At 38.4% G+C, this 12,356-nt stretch overlaps 1 protein-coding gene across 1 annotated transcript; it reads left to right on the top strand.

Moving 5' to 3' along the window:
* The first annotated feature begins 7,692 nt into the window (after positions 1-7,692).
* Positions 7,693-10,289, top strand: LOC146455608 (uncharacterized). Its single transcript, XM_085093962.1, has 2 exons — positions 7,693-8,403; positions 8,533-10,289. Exons 1-2 carry the CDS (start codon positions 8,058-8,060, stop codon positions 10,245-10,247), a joined length of 2,061 nt encoding a protein of 686 aa, XP_084950088.1. The 5' UTR covers positions 7,693-8,057; the 3' UTR covers positions 10,248-10,289.
* Positions 10,290-12,356: the final 2,067 nt, after the last annotated feature.

Genomic DNA, 12,356 nt, shown 5'->3' with positions numbered 1-12,356 from the left:
AATGATTTAAGAGACAGGTTTTCTATACAGAATCATCCTATTCAGACAATATGTATAGACGATTGCTGTAAGAATCGCCAGAAGTACCAGAGCATTTTTTCCGAACGCTAGTGTTAAATTAGACCTTTTCCATGCCTGCCAGAGAGTTATAAGGGCTCTTCCAAACAAACACGTTTTGAAAAGTCAGTTTGCGAAAGAGTTTGGGTTGATATTTAGAGAAAATGATAACCTTGGTGAATAGCACTTAAAGAGCACTCCCAACGAACGTCAGATAGAGGGAAATCTTGATGCGCTGCCGAAAAAGTGGATGCAGATTCATGGTACATGTCTCACTGAAGAAACTCTCAAGCAAATCGATGGCCTTAGAGTACATATCAAAAAGGGATGTTTCTCTGGCATACCACCGGGATTTGGTACTGAAAAAAATGAATAGCTTCATAGACTTTTGAATAGGTCTCTCTTGTCTTGGGCAACACGAATAAATGTTGAACTGGCAGTGGCTCTTTTAAGCGTTCTTTTCTATTCCCATAGCAAGAGGGTTGCTAGCAATAGAAAGCATAGTTGCAATTCCAGAATACAATGCGTACCACCCATGAGACGACATTCCAAAGAAGCTGCTAATGTCCCGTCCAAAGATTGGTCACCTTTTATAAAGCAAGAAGAAGAACACCCAACTGAAGAACCTAGAGAACTGAATAGTGGAAGCATCGTCATTCCACACATAATCAAAGATGTTTGTTCGGAAATGGTGGCGGAAAGTATCCTGAAAGTGGCTATGGGTAATTATGGTATGATTACGTCATTTTCTGAACATAACTGCAACAGAGCAGTTAATGCCGAGGACCTGCTGCTATTGAGTAATATCTCAACAGGTCTAGTAATGCACCATGGAGACAATGAAGAAGATTGTTGTGACCCAGTTGTCGCCGAACATGTTTAAACCCTGTCTAGAAATCTCCACAGTTTCAAACTAACAACCGATGCAGTATCAAAAGATGGGAGATTGTGCTTTCCGCAGTATAGCTCGAATGTTAAGTTCTATACGTAGTCAAGAGCAACCAGATGTTTTAATAACATACCGGTCTTCCATTGGTCTTTATAAATCTGAAGATGAGTATGCGATCACCATGTGTCATTTGTTCATCGATGAAATCCTGAAATCTGACGATGATCTTTTAGCTTTCTTTCCAGATCAAGACAAGAAGGCATTTGTTGCGAGCAATTGAATTCAGGAGACAAGGCGTGTTTGATACAGCCATTGGAGACCTTGTAATGAGTGTATGTGCACAGTTGCTAAGGGTGCCTATCATGGTGGTAAAATCTCTTAATTCTCTGCCATGTGTTCCTTTCCTCCCCAACAACCCACTATCCAGCAAACCTATTTTCGTAGCCTATCATTATTACGGAGCTGGTCACTACGATGCCACAAAACCACTGGGTAATATAACATTTTGTAATAGTTAACAATTATTAACCGAAGTGGATGAAAATATCCGCCACTTTCTTAGACACAAAGGGGCATGTAAATCATTGTTTTAGTATATACTACTCAAGATGAATGATATGACCAAAAAGTTTCTTTATTCCTAACAATACACCGACAAATGGTCTGAAATTAAACCTGTGAAAATCTTGCCATGCGCGGTGCAATGATTAGTGGAGATAAACGATTTCTTATTATTTAATAACTAACCACCAAACGCAGTCAAACCAAACTTTGTTGCCACTTGCGTGGCATATACTGAAATACCGACACATAAAAACCAAAAAGTTGGGAAACGATAGAAAGCATTTGGAAATGTTTATAACAATTTTTAATATTTTGGCGGCAAACACCCTTATTATATACCAATTGGGCCCCCCTTTTAACTTTCTGAGATAATATCATCAAGTCTGGCTTCTGTTTCCTTCACATTATTTTCAGAGATATATTCATGAGTATATGACAATCCAAAGTATAAATAACTTGAAGCGTTACATGTAAGTTACAGTTTTAATAACAATGAAAATTTCTTCGGGGTCTAGGTGAGCATAACAGCGGTGAGTCTCACAAACAAACATCAGCCATACACCCTAGTGCCAATTGAAAAGGAGATAATGGATGTAGTTGTGGCAGTAAAATAAAGTCAAGAGATAAAGTCGCGTGTGCTAACAACAGGGAAAAGAGTCGCTGTCCTTGTGTTAAAAGAGGCCAAGCCTGTAACCGCGAACTGTGTAATTGTTGCTCCTGTGGTAACATGGACAAAGAATGCAAGGAAAAGCTAGAGGTGCGGTGAGGGACAACAGAGAACAAAATGCCCCTGTTTTACAGCTGGTTTAGGATGCAAGGACTTCAAGTGCCATAACTGTGAGAACAGTTTTGGAGTAAGTAACATGAACACGCCAACGAAAGAAAAAGACCATCACAGAAAAGAAAGTCGATACTCTCTACACCACCTTCTCTTAAAAGGAGTCGCGGAACTTAATATTTGAGAGAAAACAACACTGAAAACATCAAAGGACGGTGGAGTCCACTTGAGAACTGTATGCTTGATATAAGCGAGTCTTTTATTCTATCTTCAAGCTTGGAACACACTAAACATAACATATTCATTATTTTTAATTTTGTTGTCAATAGCGAATTTGCAAATAAAACCCTCGCTCAAGTTAGTGGGAAACTTGCCCACAAAAGTTGACGTATGGAGGCTATATGGCAGCTTGCAAGTGGACAATCTTAAAGTAAAAGCGACTAGGTCATGGTCTTTTAGGTCATTATTATTATTTTCGCATATTATGAGCTCTAAACTTCAAATTAGTCCTTTTGTTAGCAAAATCATGGCAGCGAAACAATACCCATACGTGGGTGCGTGCACGCGTGGAGAAATTGAATTTTTTCCACCCGTTCAAAATGGCTTCCAAATTTTAAAATTCTGCTAGAGAATATCTCCATGATGTCCACATTTAAGGAATTTAGGACTCTCACAGCGAAAAAGTAACAATTGAAAGAAGACGGGGAAAGTCGGAAAAAAAGCATTACATTAATTCATCACATGACTCTCATAGTAAAGTCAAAAAGGCGCAAAAAATGGTGGCGCTGCGTGTGTTGCTACAGTTGAATGAATGAAAAAAGCTTACACTTTACGGATATGCCCTCAGACATGTAAGTTTAGTGAATTTTTTCTCAGCAGCTTTCTGTCACTTTTGCCAGTATGATATGGTTCAAATAGTACCCGAAAACTGTCTAAACTTCAGTTATTTGTTGTTGGAGAAAGTCTAAACAGTTGTGGCAAGTTATGACGCTGCAAAGTTGTTACGCAGTTTTTGCAACCTCTATAACAATGTTCCATATTGAGTTCTATCAGCTTTCACTATTTTCTTCCTCATGTTGAACTGGAAAAAAGAGCTTTTTGCTGCTTGAAATCAAGTTCTGTGACCATGGAAAGGAAGAAGCAAAACAACAACCGGCGACATGGATGGACTTTCTAACCAGGAAGAGGAAAATACGCTAAAATTGAGCGAAAGTCCAAGGAGAAACCAAAATCCACCACCCAAGAAAAGTCTCCAAAAACACCGCACAGCAATGCAAACTCAACACTGAGGAAGGCAGGAAGGCCACAAACAGTGCCACGCACTATTCAAAAGAAACTGATTTTCGCTCAAGCCATTTCAGACAAGGTTAAGCAGACTTTGCAGAAGGGACCACACAAAAGTAACACTTGGCTTACAGCCAGTGTTGTATCTGGTGGTGGAACCCTAAAGAAATACCATTGTCTTCGTTTTGTTAATAAGTCAACAGGGATCAGCAGAGATTTGCTATCCAAGGTGAATAAAAAGCTGTCGTATTCATCCAGAAGGTGCATTCCAGAAGAGTCAAAGAAACTGATGGACGCCATAGTTGCATTTTTAAGAAGGGGAGACAACTCTCCCGTTATGCCAGGGAAAGATGACTTCGTAAATTGTAATCGCGAAAAGGTACAGAAACACTACCTGAATGACTACATTCATAATCTGCATTCCAAGTTCAAGGAAGAAAATCCTAATATAAGTGTTGGGAAAACGGCCTTTGTGTAAAGATGGCCGAAATATATCATACTGACATTGTTAAGCTCGAATCCACACATGTCTGTGCCAGCAACACCTCGGTAAATTCTCTCTGCAGCCGAGCGGACAAGAAATTATCTTGAACAAGCACAGGGTTTCTACGTGGTGGGGCGAACCTTCTCTTGTCGTAAGCATTTCGCATTTTGTACTGTAAATCGTTTGTTTACTGCAGGACCGGCTGTGCAATTCCACATCCTCCTGGGTTAGCACTTGTTGGCAGCCTTTGTTAACACAGTTGACCTTCTGTTTTGGACAATGTTTCGAGTGGTCCTCTGTGTTTTCATATTTGCCTGTCCACGAACAGCCCAAATTGGTACATGCGAAACCCAGTTTGCACATCAGGTTGTTTGACACGATGTTGACGTTACGGGTCACATCACTCGCAAATGCTGTTCTACACAGCGGGCAACAAGGTTTAGGCTTTGACTTCTTCACCAAATTGGCCAAGCATCCCTGGCAACTTGAATGCCCGCATAAGAGTGTGACTTGTCTGAGCATAGTTGAACAACTGCAAATATAAAGCATAATATAGTATAAAAACAGGTAAAAAGAAATTATTGACTGTGGGGACCGTGACAAACATTAAAAAGTATTTGTTTTTCTTAAACCATAGTATGTTAGCTCATCGTGTCAAATCAAACACTCTCACCAGATACTGCAGTCCAAACTTTTGTCCGTCTTTTCGGTGAACTTGAAGTGGGACATGATAAAACAAGAGAGGAGAAGAGAAAGAGAAGAGTAATTCTAGCGCCCCAAGAATGAAGGAAGATTATTCGTTATAAACATGCGCCACGGGAAAAACTGCAGTGCTGTTTTATTAGCCTCAGTGATATACGAAACCCTTACAGTGATTAGTTCATTGGAGGTGAGACACCTGGGGTGAGAAAATTGGCGTCAAATTGCAAAGAAACTCAGCTGCTATTGGATCCCGGTCTGGGATATTGCCTTTTTTCGCTATTGTAATAAACATTTCAAAAATTATTAATAATAGTATCAAGAACTTTTTTTTATGTTTTCACATCGTCCACGAAAACGCTGACAAACAATTACCCTGCGAACGTGTAATCACGTGATCCTATTTCCGTTCTGGGAGACTGATTTATTCTCAACACGATTCATATAATTTGATAATTGACTACGTGTAAACACACGCGTTGTGGTTTTTTTATTATTATTATTATTATTATTATTATTATTATTATTATTATTATTATTATTATTATTATTGGTGAAGAGAGGATCAAAACTCTTTCTTCAATTTACAAATGGATTTGAAGTTTTTAAAAACGGCTTTCACCTCGCAAATATAACCACGGATATTACAAAAAATATAATTACTTGATTACTTGTCACTTTATGATTGGCTCATTTTGCCGTATTTTTGGCGTATCGTGTTTGGGTCCTTTCACTTCGCATCTACCACGTTACGCTTTGAACCGTAGTTGGTAGGTCGAAACAACCATGTCAGCAGTGAACAAGGACGCAGACAAGCAAAACGTACAACATAGTAGGTGGGCCTTCAAGAGGACGTTTATTTATTCAGATAGACAACTTATGAAAGCACCATCTGGCAAAAGATGGAATCATTGAAGGCGAACGGAAGGATCGCCGAAATATGTTTTACGAAAAACCACTCTGCTGCTGACATGGGGAGATTGTTACTCGCACATTTTCCAACATTACTTGGAATCTCCCTTACAAGGTAAGCCTTAAATAGCTTTTACTTAACAATCCCGGTTTATTGGAATATGTTAATTAGGTATGTTTGGCTTGTGAAATAATAGGAAAGACATGCTATGTGAGTGAAACAAGTATATCAATCAAGCTTCGGGAGCTTCGAACCCGGCCAATAAGCGATTTTTTCTTTTCTGGAATGCGAATGTTTTTGCTCAGACAAATGATAAATTTTTTACTGAGCGCGGTTACTTCTGGTGCACAACGGGGTAAAGACTCTAATCTGGTAACCAGCATACCTAAGGTTACAAATTCATTACGTCGGACAAGTAACAATTATTCGCCGAAATAAGGATCAATAATTGTCGTCATTGTCCGGAAGTGAAGCAATTAAAAAAGAGAGAAAACTGAGCGTGACCTGTGACGAGCGCGGGAAAAGTCACATGACAACAGTTGATTCTAGAGTCGAATTTGTGAATGAATAATGTAGTCAAGGAACTGATCCTTCCATTGATATCTACGATCTTGCAAACATGTTCGAATGTTGGAAATTCTTGTGGTTGGATTCGATCAGTGTTACTGCTGATAACTAGAAAAAGCTGGCAGTAAAACTGCAAATGGGATGCAGCTGTGGTTTGCAGGATGGATAACAACATGTTAACAGCTTGTGTATTAGACACAAGCTTAACTTTAAAATAAGCTTATTTTATTCAAGTGCATTCCTAAATAATTAAGACATGATGATCTTTCTTCATTCGACCTTTAAAATGTGGACGGTTACTTGTAAATCAGTTTACTTTTATTTTTACAGCTTGACTTTCATCAAGTCCTACGAAAGAGGGCATTCTATGGCCACCATAAAGAAAGGGCTGATGAGTGGGGAGGAGCTGTTGGAAAATTATTCCTCAGCAAACAAGAAAAAAATTTATTTTTATTCAGGTATTTCGAAATGTCAGGGTTTAGGCCAAGAGATCCATATCTAAAACTACCAACATAATTTCAAACTTGTACCACAACTTCCATTTTCCTCCAACTCATTGAATAATTAATTGGCAGATGCCTTTTTGGTAAAAGGTTATCGTTGTTGCAAGTGAAACAAGGACTAAGGGTGCTTACCATTTGTGCAAATCACCCAGATGGAAATTTTTGGCATAAATACGAAATGGAATATTTAGCTTGCCTTAACAGAAGATGGATAACATGTAACATGTATGAACATCAGTTGAAATCCCAAAAGGAGGTAACAGAAATGCATCACTTTGACCAGAAACCCATATTTTCAGAAGCACTCCAAATGGAATGACGTTTTGTGCTTTTTGATTTTTCAACTGGAATTTCCAGGTTTTCCATGTAAATGGTAAGCACCCTAATGCTCCACAGGGGTGGTTCAGAGCATTTCAAAGGTGAATGTGGTAATTCAATTAACTAATTTGTTTTTCTTTACAATACAGTAGGAACTCAATCCACATCAACAACAACATCAACCCAGTCGACTGCTACATATACACAGGTGGATTTGACACAAACTCCAACGCAAACTGGAGGTAAGTCAGTTTAAAATATTACCGAATTTATGTGTCAATGTCAACAAGACAGTTTGTCAATTTTGTGATTTTTTTAGAAAATCAAATCCTGAAATGCACAAAAAAACAAAAACAAACAAACAAACAACAGGAGGTACAGTAGGCCACAAAGGATCGATTAAGACAAGAGATTGACGTACAGTGGAATGTGGACACTGACAGAGGCAACATGCCAAAGTGTCCATATTATCTGGGTGTCCATAGATTAAGCGGGCTTACAAGAAAAATGTTATGGACAGTTGGATACGTGTTTTTTTTTTCTACATTAAAAAAAATGCTATTTAATTCGTTAAATAAGCTTTAAGGGGGCCCTCTGGTTGAAATTTCGAAAATTTGAAAAATTTTTGAGAATTTTTTTTTTTTTAGAGTAATATCTACTAAATCTATTTAGATTTGGAATATGCTTTTTATTTTTACATAAATTCTCTTGCGGAGTAAAAAACGCAGTTGTTTTGAAGTTTGTTTTTCCGTTGCCATGGTAACCTATTGTAAACAATAGCTTTTTCCCCAATCTTCTAGTCTTAAAATGTAAAAGCAACACTCAATTCCATAGTCCTGAGGTCCCCTACATCCTGTAGTTCATTCCAGATTCCTGGATGTCATTTTGGAGGCCTGGATGCAAAGCACTAGCAATCTCAAACAAGGTCGCCATTTTCCACTCGCGTGTGTCAGTTTACAGTTTATATACAGTATTTTATGTCGTTCAAAACCAGGTAAATTATGCCGAAGCTAGGGAAAAAACAGTCTGTTTTGAAGAAAGGTAAACCAAAGAGGCGAAAAGGATTTAAAGGTGTTCAAAAACAAGCAAAAACAGCGAGAAACGCTACGAGAGAGCGAAATGTGAACATCACGTTTGTTGGTGAAGATGATGTGGTGAGCGAAATGATTCCACCACCAACAGTGCCGGCTTCTTCTCTAAAACTTGGCGCTTGTGTAGCTGATGCCTCTTCCTCGCATGAAAGTATACTAGAGGACTTAGAAACTGCTCAAGGATATCGCCTGGTATCGATGGAAAGTTTAAGAAAATTTGTGAAGAGAATTCACACTCATACACCATGTGCCTCAGGTGAGCTTGTAGAAATTTCTACATAATGTTATAGTTAGGAAGCAAAACGTGAAAATGAATTTGTAATCCACTAATTATGAAGGTTTAAACAAGAAAATGATAAATTATCTCCTTTAATTTACCTTGTAGGTGAAATTGAAGTATTAGATAGCACAGTGAACAGAATGGGGATGAGCAGCTCAATCTTTGTCAAGTGTGACTGTGGCATGACAGAGTTCCTCGGCACTGGTGATCATCCCTCCAACGACACCATCCCAAGGACAATTCAAGGCAAAGATTTGAATAGGCGGATAGTTTATGGTGCTTTTGAGATGGGAGTTGGAAAAGAAGGTATTTCTAAACTGTGTGAAATGCTCAACATGCCATTCAGTATGTCACTTTCAACCTGGTATGACCATGAAGAGGCACTAAGCAAGGCTCACGAGGAGGTAGTACAGGAACAATTAGCGCTAAACAAAGCTGAGGCAAGAAAGCAGGCAATAGAAGAAGAAGGCATCACTGATGCTGATGACCAAACAGTAATTAGTATTCCAGTAAGTTTTGATGGCTCATGGTCAAAACGAGGTTACACTGCCAATCATTGTGTTGGATTTGTTATTTCGGCTGCAACTGGCAAGGTACTTGACCTGGCAGTTATTTCCAAAACCTGTGGCTTGTGTGTACAAAAGAAAGCAAGTTTGACTGAAGAGCAATTTGAAGATTGGTTCCAGACCCATCAGTGTAAAGGCTCTTACAAAGGATCCAGCCCAAGTATGGAGATGGAATGTGCGAAAAGGCTGTGGGGAAGAAGTGAGTGTGATTTCATCAGATACACATGGATGATTTCGGATGGAGACTCAAAGGCCTATAATGCAGTTTGGAGCATTTATGGTGCCTGTGACACTTGCCACCATTATGAAAACCTCCAAAGTACTGACAAAGAATATGTCAACTGGAAAAGTTCAGAGAATTTCAAGAAGTGGGAAGAGGATCATCTGGCTGGAACTGCAGGTTGTGACAGGGTCATGAAACTTGACTGTATTGGCCATGTCCAAAAGAGGCTTGGAAAAGCTCTGTATGAGTTTCAAAAATCCTCAGTCAAATTAGATGATGGAAAGCCAATGAAGGGGAGGAATGGAAGACTGACGAAGGCTGCCATAGAAAAACTGAAAAAGTATTATGGCAAGGCAATTCGCAACGATGTAAAGAAAGACATCACAACTACTGAAGAGAGGGACCAGGCTGTGCAACTTATGAAGACTGCAATTCTTGCAGGATTGTTTCACTGCCTAAAACTGCCAGATAAAGAAAGACACAAGTATTGTCCATCAAATTCATGGTGTAAATACAAGAAAGGGCTACCTTGCCCCGACAAGCCATACCATCTTGACAGCGTGTTCAAGGAACATCTCATCAAGATTTATGACCGGCTTACAGATTCTGCTCTGCTTGCCAGATGTTTGCCTGGATATACCCAGAATGCTAATGAGTCCATCAACTCACTGGTCTGGAACAAATGTCCAAAACACAAGTGGCATGGGAATAGGAGAGTGCAGTTGGCTGCTTCTTCAGCTGCCTTACATTTCAGTGGTGGTGCCTCCGCAAAGCATGCTATCATGGGCAAGGTTGGGCTAAGTGTGGGTGAGAGTGCCAAGAAAGAAGCTTGGAGAAGGGATTCAGAGAGAGTAAAGCAGGCAGAGAAGAGAGTGCAAGATTTGCACAAGAAATACAGAGTTGCTCGGAGACAAGCCAAACAGCGTGATGAAGACCTAAGGATCCATCGCGAGGATGTTACGTATGCAGCTGGGGCTTTCAATGAACTTGGACCCTGCAATGAACCCAAAAGGAAGAAAAAGGCAAAGTAGAACAAGACAAGACTTTGAACATATCCATTTCAACACATTTTTGCCACCATATTGTGTTTTGTTGTGGAAAACTAACTTGAAGTCATGTTTCTAGGCATTAATTACTTTAAATTGCATTTTCTGAAAATATGCATTTTTCGTGCATTTTTGGCTGCCCCCTTAAATTTTTCAAGTTGTATTTGTGCAGACATCACCAAATTTGGCACAAATATTTTTGACATGACATACTATAAACCTATTGAGCCAAATTCCATTTCACTAAAAATAACTGGAGATTTGACAAGTTGATTTTTATTTCAAGTGCTTTGGTTGCCATGGTGACACAAATAGTCGAAACCCGATTTCGCTCAATAGGTTTGTAGTGTTTCTTAATTAGATCAATAAGGCTTAAAACCAGCTCAATTAGATGTATTTTGTTCTTTTTATTTGAGGGGGCAGAAGACAGCTTGAAAATTGATATAATCTTTGTTGTTGTTAATAATTAACTAAGAATACACAAATATGGTCAAGTTCACTCACAAGTTGGTACATAGAGTCAAACACTTGCTTCATACCAAATTTCAGCAGTCTACCACAAATGGGGGGATGCTATGACTATTTTAGTAATGACCTATTTTATTGATGGTTTTCAACCAGAGGGCCCCCTTAATGAGCTTAAATGAGCGTTAAATGAGCTTAGGCTCATTTATCATAGTTTTGGCCTAAAAAATTATTTTTATGTTCTAGAAACACAACGAGTCAAAGACAAACTGATCAAACATGCTTATTTTGCTACATTTTTTTGGTAACACGATCAATTGTCATTCAGCTAAAACTATGACATTATTTGAACATAGAGTATGATGTCTACAATTAGTACATAATCGCGACAATGAAAATAGACAGTGCATAGATAAACAGTGTATGTAAAGGAGGATTGGCAATGTAGGAGGATTTGTTACTCGGGACATAAAAAAGTTCGTTAAAAATTGTATGACCTTTTAGTTTGGGACAAACAAAACTGCCTGAGGTATGCAGAATTTCACTGTACATGCATGTACCTCCTTTAATGTACCAGGTCCAGTTTAAGTGGAATTGAATTGTCTATTCTTCAACCTGATTTAAGGGCACATTTATGTGAGTGGAGGGTGAGAGACAGATTTTAACATTTACATAGTTTTAAGTTAGTCAAAACTGTTTTTTCCTTCCAGCTGCTACGCGAGGCTGTTGACAGCCATAGCACAGAGGTCAGGTGTACGCCATCAAGATGGTAATATTATATGCACTACTTTGGAAATACCCCCTTTTATTTATGTATATCTCACAAGTTCAATGTCTATTAAGATGTGATTGTTCTTGTCATGAAGACATCTGTATAATAACGTTAATTTGTACGTACTTTCAAATTGTGGTTATAAGTAACGCTTCCTTACAGGCAATGTCTTGTAGACCCACCTCAAAGAAACAAAAGCTGTCCCAGTTATAACTCCCCTTCTCCTTAATCATAGGGGTGCAGGACTCCCACACTTGTTCTTGGTTTTGTTTAAATTATCACTTTCGCAGAACAAGCAAACTCCGGTCTCAGTAAATTATATACTGACACAAAACATGTAATAATTACTGTTGAGTTTATTTAATTTGTTTCATACATTGGAATCCATTACTGTAAAGATTATTTTAATTTGTGAAGGTGTTTATCAGATTCATCTTTAAGTTAATAACTTTAGACAATTAATATTAGTAAGAATACCTGCACTGTATCTCAAAATAACAACTTCATACAGCTCATCTTGACAACCCCCGCCCCCCACACTCCCATTAATTAACTAGACCACATTAATTATAACATTATTATAATTTTTGATAATCCAGGTTTTCAAGACTTTAAGACTTGCAGCTTATATCATCAAGACACAAACAAGTGACGATGCTTTGATATTATATGTTGTGTACGTTGGTTTACCTTTTGTACCTTTTTGTGCATATATACACAAATTATACCTAAAACCAGATGCATCTACATTAACATGCACATTTTTATACAGTATTGACACGACACATACAAATTGTAAATTTCCTTTTTTTAAGAAATAAATGTTCTTTAACTTTCAACAGCTGATGAGTTCAAGG

This window comes from Pavona decussata, unplaced genomic scaffold (genome assembly GCF_977016875.1).
Source record: "Pavona decussata unplaced genomic scaffold, jaPavDecu1.1 SCAFFOLD_272, whole genome shotgun sequence".
In the NCBI taxonomy this organism is placed as follows: Eukaryota; Metazoa; Cnidaria; class Anthozoa; order Scleractinia; family Agariciidae; genus Pavona; species Pavona decussata.
This window is presented reverse-complemented; position numbering and strand designations above follow the sequence as displayed.